The 21327-nt window shown below is 45.1% G+C and overlaps 2 protein-coding genes across 2 annotated transcripts in view; both read right to left on the minus strand.

Moving 5' to 3' along the window:
- The window catches only part of LOC131271287 (uncharacterized), a 108793-nt gene extending 104328 nt beyond the window's left edge, over positions 1-4465 (minus strand). Inside the window, exons 1-2 of the mRNA XM_058272695.1 lie at positions 3400-4465; positions 441-3304 (exon numbers count right to left, since the gene is read on the minus strand). Of these exons, the coding sequence (XP_058128678.1) occupies positions 441-3304; positions 3400-4465 (3930 nt within the window). The remainder of the gene's footprint in view (positions 1-440; positions 3305-3399) is intronic.
- Positions 4466-5813: 1348 nt separating this feature from the next.
- LOC131271288 (uncharacterized) lies at positions 5814-7997 on the minus strand. The gene has a single exon (XM_058272696.1). The coding sequence runs from the start codon at positions 7995-7997 to the stop codon at positions 5814-5816; it is 2184 nt and encodes a 727-aa protein (XP_058128679.1).
- Between the last annotated feature and the right edge of the window lie 13330 nt (positions 7998-21327).

Genomic DNA, 21327 nt, shown 5'->3' on the forward strand with positions numbered 1-21327 from the left:
CATAGATATATGCTTATGAGTGAAATGTAATTGAAAAGATTTATATAGAATAGTACATTTATAATTTACTATCTTCGTAGGAACTTACCTTGCATACAATTCCGCGACGCCCAATTGCACTCCGTCCATCTGTCGATACATCTCAATATATTTCCAACACCATTATCATCGGCTCGATCGTGTGTTCTTCCACTGCTGGTTAGTTGATTTGAAAAGAATAGAATTAAATGAGGTGTTGCATTTATAAACACTTTGCGTGTAGGAACTTACCCTAATGACACATTGTAGCCAGCTCAATCGCTGACCACCTCTCGATGCACAACATTCTTTACTGCAACACCGTCGTCCTCCTCTCTGTGTGGGTTCACGATCAAGACCGTCACGTTTGGCCGCGAAGTCACTCGTGAGAGAGCCACATAGAGCTGGCCATGGGAAAATACTTCGGTGGGCAGGTAAAGTCCGAGGTGGTGAAGCGACTGACCTTGTGCCTTGTAGATTGTCATCGCGAAGCACACTTGCACCGGAAATTGCTTACGGCGGATCTGAAACGGCAAGGTCGCATCATTGCTGTCGCAGAAGATACGGGGCAACAATACGTCTTCACCCTGCCGCTTGCCCGTCAGAATCCGTGCATGTAGGCAGTGCGGTCTAAGTGACACGATCTGCAGCCGCGTTCCGTTGCACAATCCACGCTCGGTGTTGAGATTACGGAGAAGTAGTACCGGCGTATACCGCTTCAACCGTAACCTATGCACCGGAATGCCGCTCATATTCAGCGAGTTTAGAAATTCGGTCGGCAGCATTAGCGTATCTTGTTCCTCGCTATTGACTAATGTATCGACAGACAGATACACTTCTTCCGGTTCCGTTATCCCTTCCAACACGCTATTGTTGATTGCGGTCACGTCGACGTTCCGCGGTGACAGGATAGCTCGGTCGGTAAAAAATCCGGAGTGCTGATATTGCCGACCAAGATCTGGGTAGACGTGATCGATCAGCGATAGAACGTCGCTCTGCTGATTGCCTGTTCGGGGCTGCATCATGTCACGTGGCAGCTTGGCGAAGGTGGCGTCCAATCCCGGAAGCGTTTGATGCCGACCCTCTCCGATGCGAAGCAGAAAATCGGCAAACTCCTGAATATCATCTGAATCCCGTGCGTTCGGAGCCGTTTGGACGCGCATGTTCACCCGCAACCGCAACACACGGAAGAGGTACCATAGCGGACTCCGTTTGATGCAGTGCTGCACCACTTGCGCATCCGTTCCTCTTGGCACGATCGGTAGGATTTGGCGAAAATCCCCACACAGCAACATAACTTTCCCTCCGAATGGACGACGTACTCCAACGATGTCCTGGAGCGTGCGGTCCACGGCCTCGAGCGCATACCGGCTGCTCATGGACGCTTCGTCCCACACGATCAGAGTCGCCTGTCGCATTAGGTCAGCCAGCTGCGACTGGGCGGGTATGTTGCAATGGGAATTTTCGTCCAAAATTAGAGGAAGCTTGAAGGTCGAGTGCACTGTTTTCCCACCAGTGAGAAGCAATGCGGCGATTCCACTGGAGGCTGATGCGAGAGCAATCTTCGTCTGACGTCGGGTGTAAGCCAGGATGGTCTCGAGCAGAAACGACTTCCCAGTGCCACCGGGTCCATCCAGGAAGTATAGGCTTCCACTTTCCTCGTCTGCCGCACGTTCTCCGGTCTGCTCCGTTTGACTGCTCCGATCAACCGCTTCAGTGATGGTGTTGTACACCGCACGCTGTTCTGCATTCAACCGGTCCACGTTACGAAGCGTTCTATCCAACTCCGTGATGTTGTAAGAGCGTTCTGCATCGATTAAAACGTTCGCGTTGGTCGCTCGGTCGAACTGCAGCAACTCGGCCGGAAGGTGGGAAAACTGAGCCAGCTGTGGCATACTGGGAAACGTTTCCAGAGTCTTCGGCGGCGTCGTCCCACGTAGATACTGGTCAATCGACCGCAAAGCCCAGAAGTGTTCCGCCGCACGCAAAAGGCGATTTTGCTCGGAATCGTCCACCGTGTAGCGCTCTCGATGTTGCCGATGGTAGTCCTCGCACAGATGATCGGCGTATGCTTCCCACAGGCTGTGAGGGTTTAGCGGCTTACCCTCCGATAATATCAGGGCAAACAGGTGACGCAGCTGGGATGGCATCTGGAATGATACCGCTTCCTGGAGCGACCGATCCCACTCCGATTCATCATGCAGCAGCCCGGACCTGGCGGCTGCCTCCTGGAAGGAACCACACACGGAACTGCTTACAGTGCGCAAATCTTCGAAGGAAGTCGGACCGTTACGGTAGCAGAGCAGCAATCGCAGACAGTAACGTTCCATATCCGAGATGGGGCAGTAGACCATTCGACCAACAACGATACCGTTCTGTTGGATACGGCGGATCCACTGTTTGCCCGTGCCTTCGTGCCACGACAGCCGCTGTGTAGCTGACGGTTTTGCGTATCGGTAGTAGGCCGGGATGTCTTGATACGTCAGCCTGCGCGCCTGAGAATCGTTGGCCGCTAGCTGGAAAAACCGTGTCAGCATAGTATGGTGGCCGCGCTCGAGCACCTCATCCACGGTTTCGGTGTCGCGAAATACCACGCTTTGCCTGTTCTCGAGGTGTATTGGAAGCTGAACGACGGTCACCGTTTTGGCCTGAACCTCGAACCCGAAGATCGTCGAGACAGCCTGCGACGCGGAAATGTACCGCTTGTCGACATACTGCTGTATCTCGTCCACTGGCTCGGTAGTAGAAACGGCGACCCGGTCGTGTCCTTTATACACGTACTTATAAAGGTACTTCACGCTGCTGATGGTCGCGCACACCTCTACGTTTATGTGGCAATTATATTTATGCGACAGCCACGGGTTGTACGGCACTACGTGGCGGTTGTCCAGCGCGACGTTTTTGACGACAACGGTCCGGCCATTGTTTCGCCGTCGGTACATCGGATACCCGTCCTCCGTTTGCCGCGTTTCATCGCAAAACGACTTGGGAAACCGTTTCGAGCACACACCATCTTTCATGCAAGGAGCAGCCGGATTCCAGCTACCGCATGGTCCGTGCATCATCGACTTGCAGATGGTTTCGTGGAGCTCTTCGTTGGCAGGATCCGGAATTTCGGCCGACACCAGTCTGTCGTAGTCCGCCGCTGACCGTGGCTTGTCGGCTTCAGCAAGAATCACCAGGCAGTGTGCGTGCGGAAGACCACGCTTCTGGTACTCTACCACGTGGATTCGCGCTATTTCGAGGCCAAGCACTCCGGCCGACAGGTCCTCCAGCAGGGAAATAACTTTAGAAGAAACACACGCGCCGTTAGATCGGGTCGATCGGCGGCCTTCTGGCGGGGCAGCAACGTCTCAGTAATCTCCGGCCAGTTCGGGTTACACGTGATCGTGATAAAGAGGTCGGGTTTTCCGATCGCCCGTACGATGGCCTTTGCGTCCTGATACTGAGCGCGCATGTATCGGTCGCCGCCGGGGAACGTGGGAGATAGGATAATACGCGTACCTATCTGATCCAGTGTGCGTGGTTCCTGTCCTGGCTGTACGGTGACTGGGCCGGCCAAATCCATTAGCCCACCGTAGGCATCGGCACGTAGCTGCGCCTGATTTTCTCGCTGGAACTTCAAGCGCTGCTCCTCGATCTTACAACATTGGTCCACGCAGTATTGCTGCATAAGCCGGCCGCCACGGTGAATGAGGGACATATCCTCTCGCCGAAAACACAGCCGATACGCGGCATATTCGCGGGGAGAAACTTGCCTCGATGATGCCCGGATATCTTCGCGATTTTCACCGTTCTGGTCACCGTCATCCGCGTTGTGGCCGTCACGCTGGGTCCGTCGTGCAGCGCGTACGTCGCGTCTTGGCTGTTTTGGTATGCCAAACGTCCATCCAACTTCGCCGTGTGGATGCAGGAGCGGATACTGCATGGCGTCGAACAGCTGATGCGTCTCGTATACCCGGTTGAGATATCCGGAGTCACGATCTTGCAGCATAACATCACGTGGATTACCTTGCTCGGAGCAGAGAAAAATACCAGCGACCTCGTCTACGGTAGGCTGGTTGTAGCGGCGCTGGTCAAGCCCAGGCAATCGTGCGTGTATGCGCAGCATCAAATTCTCCGATCCGCATATCCGCTCGAATGCATGGCGAAACTGGGCGGCAAGCGGGTTGCATGCTTGCAGGATGTTTTGGATGCGTTGGACTATTGCTCGATCCAGGTTCGGAGTGTATGCCAGACGCGCGTCCACCATTCGATCACTATGTTCCACGCTGTTAGAGTCGTAAAAATAGAGCTGCGCGTACCTCGGCGCTTGCTCCGAACGATGGCCAAGTGTACCGATGCGATGACAAAGTGCGCCCTGAATTCGGTAGTTATATACCCCGAACTGGCCAGCGACTTCTTGGTCCTGTCGCACACGATCCGCTGGACGCATCGATGCCCCCATTGAGGTAAACGCGAATGCGTTGTTATACCCCCGGATGTTGCGCATGCGTCGTCGTCAAATAGCTCCAACAGCTCGGTAGGTGGTTCGCGAAATGATGGCAGCAGAACTTGGCCACCGTTACAGCATATTCTTCCCGTCTCCCCTGGCCACTTCAGCGCCGTACAAAAAAGGCATGGTTCGAAAACACTCAGCCTATGTCGCTCCGGACGGTTGTAGCTATCCAGGTCGCCAAGTGCCACCTTCAATCTACCACTGCGGTTCCGTTGTTGAAGTCTATCCCGCAATATAGCTTCCCAGCGTTGCCGAATCGGGAGATGACATTCGGGAACACGGGCGTCAGCAACTAACGTTGTTGGAGCAACTATACCGCCCGATGTACTTGGCCCGGGTGGTACGGTCACCACTGAAGAAATGGTTGGTGTAGCAGCATCCCGTGTGCGGTGTCTGTATATGGCTTGTCGTTTCCGATGCAACCGTTTCTTCTTCTCGGCTTCTGTCTCCCTGGGTGGAGTGGCATATCGAGCCATCCACGCTGGCATAGGTGAGGTGTCTTGGTTACGGGCTTCATGGTGCGATGTGGATAATGATGATGATGATGGTACGGGTGCTTCTGGTGGTGGTGCTTCTGGTGGTGGAAGTGACGATGCTGGGACGGATGCAGCTTCTATGTTGCTGGCTTCACGGTGCGATGGTACTGGGACATACAGCTGTGGTGGTGGTGTTGTCGGTGGTGGTGGAGGTGTCGCTGGTAGTGGTGGTGTCGGTGGTGGTGGTGGCTCCACAACTCCCAAGGCAACACTGTGACTAACAACCATTCCCGTTGAGGCCGATGTAGGTGCTGGCGAGACAGTTCCGGCTCGTCGACGGTGGTAAGACTCCGTTTGTCCTTCCGGTGCTGGTGGTGGAGGATGTGAAAATGCTGGGTTGGATGCTACTTCTACATCTCGGCCTTCATGGTGCGCCGATGACGATTGTGCTGGAGGATTCGGTGGTGGTAGTGGTGGAAATATTGAAGTTGTATTAGAAGTGGCTGGCTCCACAGCTCCAACGTGCACCCCGCGGCTGCTAACCGTTCCCGTCGAGGCGGCTGTAGGTGCCGTAGAGACAGTTCCGGCGGCTCGTCGACCGTGGTAAGACTCCGTTTGCCGCTTCCGTTTTAGCCGCTTTTTTTTATCATCGGGAGTCTCATCTGGAGGAGTGGCATATCGAGCCATCCAGGCAGTCATAGGTGAAGTGTCTTGGATACGGGATTCATGGTGCGATGATGATAATGATGATGATGATGATGGTACCGGTGGTTGCGGAGGTAGTGGTGGTGGAAGTGACGATGCGGGGACGGATGCAGCTTCTATGTTGCTGGCTTCACGGTGCGATGATGGCGATGGTACTGGGACATTCGGCTGTGGTGGTGGTGGTGGTGGTGGTGGTGGTGGTAGAAGTGTTGGTGTTGAGTTGAAATCGTTTGTCGCTTCCGTTTTAGCCGCTTTTTTCTTTCATCAGGAGTCTCATCCGGTGGTGTGGTGTATCGAGACATCCAGGCTGGCGTGGATGAGGTATCTTGAGCATGGAACGATGATGACGATGATGATGGTACAGGTGGTTGTGGTGCTGGTAGTAGAGGAAGTGACAATACTGGGTTGGACGCTGCTTCTATATTGCGGGCTTCATGGTGCGATGAAGATGATGGTATTAGGGGATTCGGCGGTGGTGGTGCTGGTAGAAGTGTTGATACTGGGATGCCATTGGTAGGCTCCACAACTCCCACGGCCACACTGTGACTGCCAACCGATCCTGTCGAGGCCGCTGTAGGTGCCGGCGAGACTGTTCCGGCGGCTCGTCGACGGTGGTAACACTCCGTTTGTCGCTTCCGTTTTAGCCGCTTTTTTCTTTCATCAGGAGTCTCATCCGGTGGTGTGGTGTATCGAGACATCCAGGCTGGCGTGGATGAGGTATCTTGAGCATGGAACGATGATGACGATGATGATGGTACAGGTGGTTGTGGTGCTGGTAGTAGAGGAAGTGACAATACTGGGTTGGACGCTGCTTCTATATTGCGGGCTTCATGGTGCGATGAAGGTGATGGTATTGGGCTATTCGGCGGTGGTGGTGCTGGTAGAAGTGTTGATACTGGGATGCCATTGGTAGGCTCCACAACTCCCACGGGCACACTGTGACTACCAACCGATCTCGTAGAGGCCGCTGTAGGTGCCGGCGAGACTGTTCCGGCGGCTCGTCGACGGTGGTAACACTCCGTTTGTCGCTTCCGTTTTAGCCGCTTTTTTCTTTCATCAGGAGTCTCATCCGGTGGTGTGGTGTATCGAGACATCCAGGCTGGCGTGGATGAGGTATCTTGAGCATGGAACGATGATGACGATGATGATGGTACAGGTGGTTGTGGTGCTGGTAGTAGAGGAAGTGACAATACTGGGTTGGACGCTGCTTCTATATTGCGGGCTTCATGGTGCGATGAAGGTGATGGTATTGGGCTATTCGGCGGTGGTGGTGCTGGTAGAAGTGTTGATACTGGGATGCCATTGGTAGGCTCCACAACTCCCACGGGCACACTGTGACTACCAACCGATCTCGTAGAGGCCGCTGTAGGTGCCGGCGAGACTGTTCCGGCGGCTCGTCGACGGTGGTAACACTCCGTTTGTCGCTTCCGTTTTAGCCGCTTTTTTCTTTCATCAGGAGTCTCATCCGGTGGTGTGGTGTATCGAGACATCCAGGCTGGCGTGGATGAGGTATCTTGAGCATGGAACGATGATGACGATGATGATGGTACAGGTGGTTGTGGTGCTGGTAGTAGAGGAAGTGACAATACTGGGTTGGACGCTGCTTCTATATTGCGGGCTTCATGGTGCGATGAAGATGATGGTATTAGGGGATTCGGCGGTGGTGGTGCTGGTAGAAGTGTTGATACTGGGATGCCATTGGTAGGCTCCACAACTCCCACGGCCACACTGTGACTGCCAACCGATCCCGTCGAGGCCGCTGTAGGTGCCGGCGAGACTGTTCCAGTGGCTCGTCGACGGTGGTAACACTCCGTTTGTCGCTTTCGTCTTAGCCGATTTTTTCTTTCATCAGGAGTCTCATCTGGAGGAGTGGCATATCGAGCCATCCAGGCAGGCATAGGTGAGATGTCTTGGATACGGGATTCAAGGTGCGATGATGATGATGATATTGATGATGGTACCAGTGGTTGCGGTGCTGGTGGTGGTGGAAGTGACGATGTTGGGACGGATGCAGCTTCTATGTTGCTGGCTTCACGGTGCGATGATGGCGATAGTACTGGGACATTCAGCTGTGGGGGTGGTGGTGGTAGAAGTGTTGGTGTTGAGTTGCAAGCGGCTGGTGCCACATCTCCCAAGGTCACACTGTGACTACCAACCATTCCCGTTGAGGCCGCTGTAGGTGCCGGCGAGACTGTTCCGGTGGTTCGTCGACGGTGGTAACACTCCGTTTGTCGCTTCCGTTTTAGCCGCTTTTTTCTTTCTTCAGGAGTCTCATCCGGTGGTGTGGTATATCGAGACATCCAGGCTGGCGTGGATGAGGTATCTTGAGCATGGAACGATGATGATGATGATGATGGTACAGGTGGTTGTGGTGCTGGTGGTGGAGGAAGTGACAATACTGGGTTGGACGCTGCTTCTATATTGCGGGCTTCATGGTGCGATGAAGATGATGGTATTGGGGGATTCGGCGGTGGTGGTGGTGGTAGAAGTGTTGATACTGGGATGCCATTGGTAGGCTCCACAACTCCCACGGCCACACTGTGACTACCAACCGATCTCGTCGAGGCCGCTTTAGGTGCCGGCGAGACTGTTCCGGCCTCATTTGGCGGAGTGGCATTTCGCGCCAACCAAGCTGGCGTGGATGCTACTGGTGATGGTTCTGAAGAATCCATTCCTAATAATAACAATTGTATAGCGTAAGTCTAGATCCGGAAAACCTTTCTTAAACTTACCTGAACTAACTTGTTCTGTTCGTTAACGGAATTGATTAAAACTCACTTTTTATTTCACAAAATTTCTTTCTATTTCACAACAATTCGTAATGCGAGAACACTATGTACGTGATTGTGACTAAAAGAAGATGAATGTTCAACTTGACCAAGCCTACTGTGCGATTTTCAACTTGGCATTTAAAGCTGTACAACAAATTGCTACAGCGAAAATCAAAATCTTCTACCGTTCTGTTACCTTAGTAACCCGAACATGTAGCCAAAGCCAAAAAGATTTTACACAAAAAATTTGTGTAAGTTCGTTTGGATTGCAAAGCAAACGGTCACATTCTTGCCTTTGTAACTAAATGAAAATATAATTTAAGGTAGTGGCTGGATTCGAGTTTTTAATGTCCAATATAAATTTCTTACATATTTTGGATTCAAATTCAATCAAATGTTCCTGTTTAATAAGAACCAATCTCGAAGTGTAAGGACAGCTGCCATAAAGAATTATTTCGATGTTTATTCCTTCACCAATTGGGTGATTGTTATGTGTCAGAACAACCGGACCTCTTAGTATTTTTAGTTTTTAAGCTTAGATTTATCTTTTATTGGTTTTAAGCAAGTTATTTTGGCGGTTTTTTTTCACCTTCCTCCTGCTAAACGGAAGTTATATAATTAATGGGTCCTTATCATGAGCAGTTGTGCATGCAGAAATGATGCAACGGACTGAGATATATTTACTATACCCCAAGCCACAGCAATTTTTCACCTTTTTTGTTTTGAATAATTTAACTTTGCGACATATTTATGGTACACATATGATAAGCGGAGAACGTTCTGAACATTGGATAGGAAACATTTATATTACAAATATTTGATTCAATGATGAATTTGTGAAGGAAATGACTGACGTTCATTTATTTCGTTGTTAATTTTTTACAATAATTTTCAAAAACTCGTCAGCTTGCTGCTTGCTTTGAACCAAATTTCAAGAAAATAGCACCACCATCATCTGATTTACTCGAATAGCAATCCTGGTGACATTCGGAACAGAAGTATAGCTTAATTTAGAACGATTGTGCTATTTTGATGGTTTCTGCAATGACAACTTGTATTAGAAACGGTACCACAGATATTAATAATTTTTCATGTTGACAGTTCTTAATAGTTTCAATATTGGCTTAGATGTAGTGATTAAAATATATATTTTATAGCAAAGACCGCAATTGACAGTGAGGTAGGGTAGAAAATTTGACTGTAGGTTAACTTAAATAATTTATGAAATATAAAATACATGCAATTATTTATTTGCTTTTGTTATTACCTGATCTCTTCAAAAATGATACTTTACCTTGCCTATCAACTTCAGCATGCACACCATTTCCATTTGTTTTTTTTTTTTTTTGCGGTTGTGCTTGTTTACCCTGGTCAGTGCAAGCTATCATAGCGATTAGAATAATGTCAACCTGCACCAATTTTATTCCATTAGTCTCCGTTGTAGATGTATTTTTATTGTCATTTTTTTCTGCGATGGTTATTTTCACCCCGCAGCACATGCTCGGGTGGTACCTCCTGAGAGTAAATGGGATGTGTGGGAAATTTGTAATTTGGCATCTTTGGCACCCTTATCAAAAGTTTCTTTCAAGTTTTCTTTCAAAAAATATTTCAGACTCCACAACAATCGTTTTGGTTTTGAATCTTTCATATTCTGCAGAGGTGCATACAGGAGTGGGGGAGCGATTTTAAAAAAGAGAAACATTGGTCATGGCAGTACATGGCATGGATGGGTGTTACTTCATTCTCAATCCAGATTTTTTAAATTGTGAAGTAAAGACTTGCGCTATTTTGTTTCCTACATGGTGTAAAATAGAAGCTTTTTCGATAAATTTGGTTAAATGACTGCGATAACAGTACACAACTTTACGACTGTAACCATGCTGTCGTAGACAGGAGAACGTTATCTTGCAATACCATCACGCGCAGTTTGTAATGTGAAGTGCTGGAAAGTATTTGGCGATGCGCAGAAAAATATTCTCAACGCATCAGGAAAATGTTTCAATCCCTTCCTTTCGAACTCTTTGAATGTATGAAACTGTGAAGCACGTTTTTGTTTTATTTCGGCAAAGTATCCATCGACTACCAAAAACTCGTTGAGCGCAAGAAAAATTTCCCCTACCATCCTGCATCCATAGTATTCTTAGCGAAAGCACAGCGGGTGGGGAAACCGTCAAGTGCGTGGGATAACCGGAACGTCGAAATTGTGTATCTCGCTTGCGTGCTCGCTTCGCTCGTGCAACTGTGCTATTGCTATCTAAGGTCAAGGTAGAAATTGTCGAAATTGTGCATCTCTCTTGCGTGCTCGCTTCGCTCGTTCAACTGTGCTATTGCTATCTAAGTTCAAGGTAGAAATTGTCTGCATCTCACTTTCGTACTCGCTTCGCTCGCTTTCCACGGTATTGCTTTCTAAGCTCATGGCATGGTGTAACAGTAATTTAAGAGGGCGACTAGTTAAAACGGCCCGGTTACAGGGCTACGCAATGAATTTGAAATGTCTACAGCTCGTACATTGAGATTTTACAACAATCTTGAAAGACATTTATTGTTCCTGCTGGATTCTGATGGGGACATAAATATAGAAAACTTCACTCAATACAACGTTTTCATTTACTTATTCATACTGCAGTTTTTAATCCTTATGCTGGCAAGACCGGTTTAACGAAGATAAGCTTCCATAGCTAACCCATTCAAATATTAACCTGCATAAATTACACAATCATTCTTTTGCATGACATTGGCCAATTGTAGATATCAGTGATTGATTTATTCAGCATCTTGCATGTTGCACATTTTGATACCACATTCTTTAAAGCTTTGAATTATAGTAGATGTGCTAAATTGGTAAAATTTTCGTTCACACCGGACCCCGCAGTAATTCTATGTGTTATGCTGATTCCTGCAGGGTTTTTTAGAGGGGGTGGTTTCTTGAAGGGGAGGGACACTTAATAATAATGTCCTTATCGTGGCATGTAGTCCATGTAGACATGATGTGAGGCATAAACAAAATATTTCATACACCCCAAAGCACAAAATGGATTCAATTAATTTATGATAACTTACGTTCGCGACATTTCTATTCTAGACACATTAGCTAGCCAGGGCACGCTATATTGCGATCTGTTTAAGCTCATAAAAGGACATTCTTCTCACCGGCTCTAAGGAGGTTGATTCAAACAGTTCGTCAAAATTAAAGGACATAGCTCTTGAGTGGTTGGAACCTTACTTTACCAATCAACTTCAGCAAGTACACCATTTCCATTTGATTGTTGCAATTTTGATTCCTTTGACACCAATGCCGCGATGATTCTATTATGGTAGATCGGCCCGTTCTAGATATACATGTATTTTAATTTATAAGTTTGTGTATTTCGGGATGAACGACAGTTGATTCCGTGGTTAATCTATCTCATGATGCGGTCGAACAGGGCCGGGTATAATTTTGATGGAAAGGGAAAATTATCCATTGCAGTGTTTGGATGCCTATTCTGCGTTTATATATTCAGAATTATGTGATTGTGAAGAAACTGTCATACGCTCGTTAGCGGTCGAAATTTGCTCAAACAAAATACAATTTGATAAACTTTGTTACCAGGTTTGAATACTTTGGAGCCAACTGGACACCGATACTGTATTGGTTGTGCGAAGGAGAGCATAGTCCTGAAGCACGATCACGCTCGCAGCTTCCGGTAACCGATATATCCGGTTTAGTAATAGTACTGAAAAGTATTTGGAGCTGCGCAAATCAATAAGCCCTGAAATTATTTCAATCACTGGTTTTAGTTGAAAAACTAATGGCCACACTTTTTTGTTTACCTCAATGATAATTTAGGTGGAGGCGGAGCATACTTTTGTAGTTTTAGAAATGCCAGCATAGTAAACCGGTACCATTTTAGGATTTTCTTTTAGATTTCTAATTCCCGTTATATTTTCTGCAATGATGATGGGCAATAGGATCGATTTGCAACAGACAGTAAAAAACATCTTTCTTGGTGTTTGGCTTTGTTGCAGTATTTAATTCCAAATACCCCATATGGCGTGGAGGTTGGGAAGAACACTGGCATGCAGGCTGTTGAGTTTAATTATAGGTCAAACATAAATATTCATGTTGAATATTCTTCCTTTAGATAGATCTCTTTAGTAGATGGTACTTGATTTTGCCAAACAACTTCAGCAAGCATACTATTTTATTTTGTTTTTTTTTGCAATTTTGAGTCGTCATCCTGGCCAATCCTGCTATCAGAGTGCAAACTTCCATAGACAACTATTAATTACACAATTAAAAATTAAATTTATATATTTTTATCCCACAGAACCACCATCTGAGAGTAAATGGGATCCATGGATTTAGCCTGTACCAATTTAACGATCATTGTTTTGCATGAGATCGGTCAATTGTGGATGTACCGTATTTTCGCGTCTGTTATATTTGATTTTTGTATGCAGTGCCCAGACTATTTTACCAACACTTTCATTTGAAAATATTCATTCATCATCTTGCATGTTGCACAATTCGATACCACAGTTTTTAAATCCATGAGAATTATTCCATGTCAATTATTTGTTGGTACATAACAGGTTCGCGACACATCTATTCCAAGCAAACAATACCTTGAGACTTAGTCCCACCGGTTGTTAAAATGACTTTTTCAAACACGCGGTAATAGCATTGGGTAAGAAACGCCATATTGCGATTTATTTTAAGCGCACAAAAGCATCCAAATTAATACGCATTTATTTTAAGCGCATAAAATTGGTAGTGGAATGTTAATGGTGTTGTAAGGGTAAAACAAAATTTTTGTGTTTAGTATAACATTTTACTAACGGAATAAAATTAAATCTTAATTTTTTTTTTTTTTTCTCACCATGTTTTTGAAAATACTGTTTTGAACACCCAATTATAAACCTTTAACAGTACCTATGCCAGTTCAACATTGCCAGCTTGTTTTGGCACAGCAAAGGGCATTCTTTAGCATGTGCTTTGTCCGACTCAATTCGGGCATGTTTTAATATGGTATTAAGGCTGATTCGCACGGCGTCAAGTGGCAAGTGCAAGTGGCAAGTTGCCGCGTAGCTACCCCTTGCGAATCAGGACCTAGCAAGTGGCAAGTGGCAAGTAGCTACTTGCCACTGGAATAGAACCGAGTCTATTTTTCAGGCTAGTAGGTGCATGTATTGGTTGACAACTCGTGTAATTACACGTTGTCGAACAAAAACTGTTTCGTTTTCGTCATTTTTAGCGGATAACTTACGACTTTTGCTACAGAAATATTATTTTATTGCATCAATGATCGATATTTTTATTTATTGAAGATCAAATCATGGTAAATTAAACTTCATAACTTTCTGTTTACTTATGTTGGTGGTTTAGTTACCGGCAAGTACTTGCCTGCAGTGCGAACGGCTACTTGCCACTTGCCTGCTTACTTGCCACTTGCACTTGCCGACGTGCGAATCAGCCTTTAGTATAATAACCTGCAAGCACGTTCTCTATTAAATATCTTAGAAAAATCATGAAAAATGTTACCAATGATCTATTATTCCCTATCCAATATTGTGTAATATACAACAGTCGCGAAGCATTTTATATTTTCTTTTGATTTTTGATAAATGGCAATAATTGGCCTAAAAGAGAACCTTTTCAAAACTATAAATAAAGGTACTGTCCAGATCTGATACTGAACAGAAGTAGAACTCAATGTAGAAATCGCATTTGTTTTATGTATCGTTGATTTCTACTATGACAACCTGCATAAGGAACGGTTAGCGACAGAGAGTAAATGTCAAAGTCTAATAATTTCTTTTGCAAAACAAAATCTTTTTTGAATGTTCTACGTTCCTAAATATAGATACTGGCTTGAGTGCAATAAGCTACTAACGTCTTCTATTGCAAAATTTTAGTTTTTATTGAGGTTGCAAGAACACTGAATCAAAGGAGGTTAACTCAAATGATTAGTCAAAAATAAAGGACAGATCTCCTGACTAAAGTCCTTACTTTACCAACCAACTTCAGCAAGCACACCAATTACATTTGATTATTGCGATTTCGATTCCTTTTGCACCAATTCCGCGAAAATTCTATTAAAGCAGATCGGCCCGTTATAGATATTTTTGAATTAAAAGGTTCAGCTGGGAAGTATTTCGATGTAAACGATTGTTGATTCCGTGGTGAATTTATCTGATGATAGCGGCTGGACAGGATGCATGTAAGCGCGGGTATAATGGAAAGGGAATGTGCATTGCAGTGTTTAGATGTCTGTTCGGTACTTGTATGCTCAGAATTTGGTGATTGTGAAGAAACCGTTTATTGGTGGTCGAAATTTGTTCAAGTAAAATAGGGTTCGGTGAACTTCGTTACCAGGTTTGAATACTTTGAAGCCAACTGGACACCGATACTGTATTGGTTATTGTGCTTAGAAGTACGTTGTCATATAGCACCATTACGTAGAGCTTCCAGTTTAGCGATAGTACTGAAAAGTATTTGGAGCTGCGCAAATTCCTAAGCCCCGAAATCCCGAAGGTGGCGTGGAAACAGGTGGCGAAGTGCAAGCAATGTCTACCGGTACCATTTTAATATTTTCTTGTAGTTTTCTAAGGATGTGAGGTTGAATAAATATTCAAATGTAGTTAAGCGAAAATATTCTTGTTAAATAGTTTTACTTTAAATAGATCTCTTAAGTAGATGGTAAATGGTCAATCAACTTCAGAAAGTACACTATTTTCTTTTGTTTTATTTCTTATTTTGGGTCCTTATCTTGGTCAGTCCTGATACCAGGATGCAAGCGCCAGTTGCGCAAACATTGCATTTGTGTTGTCGTTTTGCTCTGCGTCGGTTATTTTCACCCCGCATCAGCACCACCTGAGAGTGAATGGGATCTATGGAGCATTTGTCGATTGGTAACTGTAGCACTCTTACCAAGTAAAATCTTTCAAGTTCTTAATTTATATAAATTTGAATAGCTGGAAAGTATTTCAGAGTCCACAACAATCGATTTGGTTTGGAAACTTTAGAATCCTTCAGGAAGCATATAGGTGCGGGAGAACGATTTAAAGAAAAGAAAAAATGTTCCTGATAGTGGCTTGGATTAGTGTCATTTATTTGCCAGTTCAGATTTTTTTAATTGTGATGCACTGTTTTATTGTCAATGTGGGAAAAAAGAAGCTTTTTCTATAAATCTCGTAAATGATTGCGACAAAAGTACACAACTGTACGATTGTAACCATGATGTCGTATGCAGGAAAACGTTATCCTGCAATACCATCACACGCAGTTTGTAATGTGAAGTGCTGGAAAGTATTTGGCGATGCTCAGAAAAATATATTCAACGCATCAGGAAAACGTTTCAATCCCTTTTTTTCGAACTGTTTGAATGAAAGAAACTGTGTAGCACGTTCACGTTTTACTTTGTTTTATTTCGCCAAAGTAACCATCGACTACCAAAAACTCGTTCAGCGCAAGAAAAATTTCCCCTACCATCCTGCATCCATAGTATCCTTAGCGAAAGCATAGCGGCTGGGGAAACCGTCAAGTGCGTGGGATAACCGGAACGTCGAAATTGTGCATCTCGCTTGCGTGCTCGCTTCGCTCGTTCAACTGTGCTATTGCTATCTAAGGTCAAGGTAGAAATTGTCGAAATTGTGCATCTCTCTTGCGTGCTCGCTTCGCTCGTTCAACTGTGCTATTGCTATCTAAGCTCAAGGTAGAAATTGTCTGCATCTCACTTTCGTACTCGCTTCGCTCGCTTTCCACGGTATTGCTATCTAAGCTCATGGCATGGTGTAACAGTAATTTAAGAGGGCGATTTATAAATATTCTACACCAAGTCGCTATCTCCTATGCAACTGCCTGTTTTCTACGCTCTTAAGTGCCAAAACGACGAAATTTGAGTAGTATCCAACATTCATTAAGCCAATTGACAAACTTTCCGCGTTCGGATGGAAATGGTTTGCAAGAACGGAAAGTGCATCTTTTTACATAGAATTTATAAATATTCTACTACAAGACGCTATCTCCTATGCTACTGCCTCTTTTCAACGTTCTTAAGTGCCAGAAACGACCAAATTTCAGTAGCATCAAACTTTCATCAAGCCATTTGACAAACTTACCGTGTTCGGATCGAAATGCTTCCTAAGAACGGAAAGTACAACTTTTTACATAGTATTTATAATTACTAGCTTATTTGCCTGATTACACGGGCTTCGGGTCCTTGTCAGCAACCAACATGGGCTTTTTTAAGCAAAGTTAAACTGGCGTGGGTTTTTTGTAATGTTTATGATTGAGTGGTCAAAACGTCTTGCAATATCTCGTGCCTTAGCTAGCTTTTGTGTGTTGAAAAGAAATGATGCGAACGTAAGTTTTCAAAACCAATTTGAATCTATTTCGTGATTAAGGTGTACGACAATGGACCTTAAGGAATAAGCATCAATCAAAGAAATACTGCGCGGTCCAGCCTAAACGGTAAATTTATCAATAACGCACATCTACATGGAATAATTTAAAATATTAAGTAATCGTTTTGTTGCACCCTGCAACAGTTTTCGGTTCGACTGCTACTTTCTTTCTCTCACATGTTTTTAAACACTTTTTCTCTACTCTAATTATTTATTATTTAAAGCGAAAATGAGTGGTGTTTAAAAATTTTCATGTGCTTGCTTTCTCTGTTCAGAAACGACCAAGTCATTGCCCCGGGTGGAGCCCCTTTAATCATTTTATCAGCCGGGTCTGTCAGCTAGTCGTCTCTTTCTTCCGAATAATAGGCCCTACGGATCTGGACCAGCTAGCGGACGCGACCCTTCACCACAACTACTGCCCTCTGTTGGCGGCTCCAACCGGTTCAATTTGAACTGGCCCTATCGGACCGTTGTTTTCACAACACGTATATCAACTACTAACACGACATGACACGGGGGTTTACGACAACCGAGCAGCAGCGCCGGTTGAATAATCGGCCTATGAGCCCCGAGGCTCACCACCTCGACGGCGTGAGTTTGAATCCCAACCGAGACCGGACCCTCCCCTGTACGAGAGGACTGACTATTCGCGTACAACAGGGAAACAAGTCTCGTAAGCCCTTAACGGGGCAGGTATGACCAAGAGGTCGTTACGCCAAGAAGAAGAACAAGAAGTATAGGATCATTTGAACTACCCAAGTGACAGAAAACACGATTTAGATAATTTTCACCAGGCTTAGAAAGGGGCTGCATAGAAGATTAATAGCAGTCTTATTTAGCCAAAATTGCAAGTGTGTGCGAGAAAAATGAACCCACCGTGGGTGCACTGATCCGATCCTTACTATTATAAATTGAACCCTTCCATCCCAACTCCAGAACTGACAGCTCAAAGCCATCAAATCAAAACAAAATATAAATTCGAATTCAAACAGAGGATTTATTTTAACAGTCTCAGCAGTTTTTCTGGAATAGTTTCTTCGCGTGTTCCAAAAACCGTCTAGTTGCAATTCGCAGTCATGCAACGAAAAAGACGAAAAGGTTAATATAGAAAAGTACAAATTTACAAAAAATTACCTGTTTACATTTACCTTGCTTGCAAACAGGATAATCTTCGCCGATGAACTCGAATGCAACAAAATCGCAAACACTGCATGTATCGAGCTACCATGGAGTAAACCTGCTTCCTAGCTTGCTGCTCGTCCTGTATCATAATGTTAGCTGCTTCTTGCGGCGAACAGAGCGTCTGCATCATCATTGCATAAAGTTCATCCCTCGTCGATACAGTCACTGGAAATATTGGCCTACCCTGGCTTTCCAGCACTATTTTGGCTTGTATGTCCTGTCTCGTTTCCGAAACCATAGCCTCTACAAGCAGCAAAGGTTCCACCACGGTCAATACGAGCAATGCAGAAACCTTCCGGCCTTTGTTGTTGAAACCTGCTGGACGGTTGCAAATAACACTTTCCAAATAAAAATTATCGAGTGCTGAAGCAATAACGCATATAAATCAATGAACTTACCATAATCGATAAACTGCCTCATCACAATCTTGCTTGGCCCTGGGTAAACGTGTTGTTGGCTTTCATACTGCTGATCCACTTGCTGTTCAATCCGCCTTCTGATCGAGAAAATTAGAGTCGCATCTCTGTTTATCTTCGAACCACAATGTTGTTTTTGAAACAGTGCAAACGGCTGAATCGAGAGAGCTGTGGAAATATGTTATTCGCAGACCGAGACGCAGGTGGGACATTTCAGTCCAGTCATTGCTGATGCTCTGCAGGAGTACCATGACAGTGCAGCGAAATCACTCCGTCGTGTAGCTTCATAGAACACTTTTTCCACTGGATCGTATGCCAGAGGGCAAGTGCGCTACGTTCTATCGGTGCCGCAGGACAAGTAAGATCGATCAGTGCAGCCTGAATACCCATCTCGAGAATGCAAGCGCAAACTACGATACGAGCATGGTTAAGCTAATGCAGTCTGACCTAGCCACAGACTGCTCGTTACAAGGCACAAGAGGTTATCTGCGTCATTTTCTTCAGCGTACTTCACACCCTGCGACTCGACACTGTTCCAGCGTTGCTATCCAACTTTTCACTACGCTTTGTGAAAGTAACATCTTTCATCACCGACCTACCCGATTATTGAGAGGAAACATTCTCCTCGCTGCTGCTGCTGAGCGACGAGTTTTTCTAACTGTTTAGCGAACGATAGCGAACCGATCGCGTGCTGTATGTCACCAAGTAGACGGAAGTGATCGAAGAGTTGATATTCCTCATCACCGCATCTTACACCGTATCCTTCTGCTCCTTGATCACCATTGCCTCCTCAGACATGAACGATTTCGGTCCATGCTTACCGCCACCGTCGTGTACGTGTACGCATCAGATCGTCGCCAGCACCATTGATCGCCGACGATTCACCTTCACGTCTGACCACATGATCCATGTCGATCAAAATATTACACTGCTTTTGCTCCCTCGCGGAACCGTGTACAACAATCGAGCAATCGACTCCTGCCAGCCAATCTGTTTCGCGATCATCTGCGGAGCTTTCGGTTTGGTAAAAGTGTTGGTCATCAACCGTTGCGCATTTTCAAGCTTCAGTGACAGTTTGGCCAGATTGGTGTGATAAATCAAACAGAGTGCCCCGGCGTATCCCATCTCTGTGTCGGACCCAAGGACGAGATCCCGCAAACCCAAAATAACGTGCGGCTCCAGCTCGAACGGCAGCGTGAAGGAAAACAACCCCGATTAAAGCTTGTGGCACTCAAGTGATGGATCGTAGAATCGCTGGACAGTATTTTTTTGCACGAATTTCGCTTCGTGTTTAGCATATCGGTAATGAACTTGATCAGCTTCCTCGGCGCCAAAGTGTCATCAACTGTAGCCTCGTGCTTCGTTGTGGTGGTAAGGGTGAGCCCGAATGAAATCCAAAACGAGAAAAATAGGAAAATGAATAAGCTTGCTCCTTGAATCTTACGAACCTTTTCAATGTTAAACTCTTTTCGGATGTAACACTTCACGTTTGTCAACAGTGACTCCAGTATCATTTTGGTATCCTGCGGCGGAAGTGTCGTACCTATCGCGACATTCTCCTGTACCACGTCCAACATCTACTGACGTGACGCCGACATTACTTCCGACCGTCCTTGATAATCGTACTGATGCATTGTATGTGCCCAGAATTTCACCCAGACATGGAAGTTAAACACCCGATTCCGCAGCAGCTTATGCAGTAGCTTTATGTTACCCAGGGACATCTCGTTTTGAATCGCTTCGATCAGCAATTCGAAAGCTATTAGCATCTTTTCGTCGAATATCCGCTGGTTGCACTATAGCAGCAGCGAACTGACGATGACGATCACATCGTTCATCAGCACATTCCCCTTGTTTGTTGCGAGTTTGTAGAGAATTCCCGAAGCCACCAAGTTCGTTGTGCGAAGTTCTACTTCTCAAAAAACCCTATATCGAATATGAAGTTCAAGAGATGGAACATTTCAAACAACACTTCCTTCAACGGTTGTGATATATTCACTCCCGCCGTGTCAACAAGTTTTGATACAAGCTTCTGGTTTGTTGACGTTTTTTCATTCAACACCTACATCCGACCGACGTTGATGATGATGCTAAATATGTTTCCGGAAAAAGGCTTCTCTTACCTATTTTCTTGTTATTCCGTGAAAACATATGTGATTTATAAAGATTATAATCTTTTATTTTCGCTGAACATTTCTGCACGATGCACAGTCGCATTACCAAATGAAAACACAAATGACAGCTCAAAACTGATGCACAGCCAGCTTAGAAAAATGTTCAAGAAGAAAACATTCATCAGGCCGTGTATGTACACGGCGCTACGAAATTCCGCACCCATACATTCAAACATCGGTGGGATTTAGGGCAATTTCACTGCATTTTTCAAAAATAACCGTCAATTTTGTCACCTGGGTAGTAGCAATCCAAAAAGAATATGTAAAAAAAATCTTCCTTTAAAGTTACTTAATGCTATTAAGAGGTTTCATCTGAAAGAAATTTGAAAATCATCGTGTCTTTATCTTTAAAGTTTGCCTTGAAATTAAAATATGTTATAAGAAGTCTCCAATAATTCGCTTTCACCTATAATTAAATCATTATTTTATAAGTCTCTGGTTCACTTTATTTTTCTTAATCTATTACATTCAATTTTCAAGTCCATGGAGAAGTTTGTTAAAAATACATTTTTTTAGTCAATACCAGTACCTATACCAATCAGTTTACTCTCTGTAGCTTCGCATATTTCTTCAGGGACTGAAACATGTAACAAACAAGTTCATGAACAAATTGCGCTTTCATATTATCATATATTTCAGATTCAGCTGAATCTTTGGCTCCCCTCTCATTTGTGGCCTTTCTTCTACGGAAGCTGCATT

The sequence above is a fragment of the Anopheles coustani genome, unplaced genomic scaffold (assembly GCF_943734705.1).
Source record: "Anopheles coustani unplaced genomic scaffold, idAnoCousDA_361_x.2 scaffold_36_ctg1, whole genome shotgun sequence".
Taxonomy (NCBI): Eukaryota; Metazoa; Arthropoda; class Insecta; order Diptera; family Culicidae; genus Anopheles; species Anopheles coustani.

Coding starts and splice junctions, on each gene's coding strand:
- LOC131271288 (XM_058272696.1), bottom strand. CDS start 7,997: ATGTCTCGATATACCACACCACCGGATGAGACTCCTGAAGAAAGAAAA.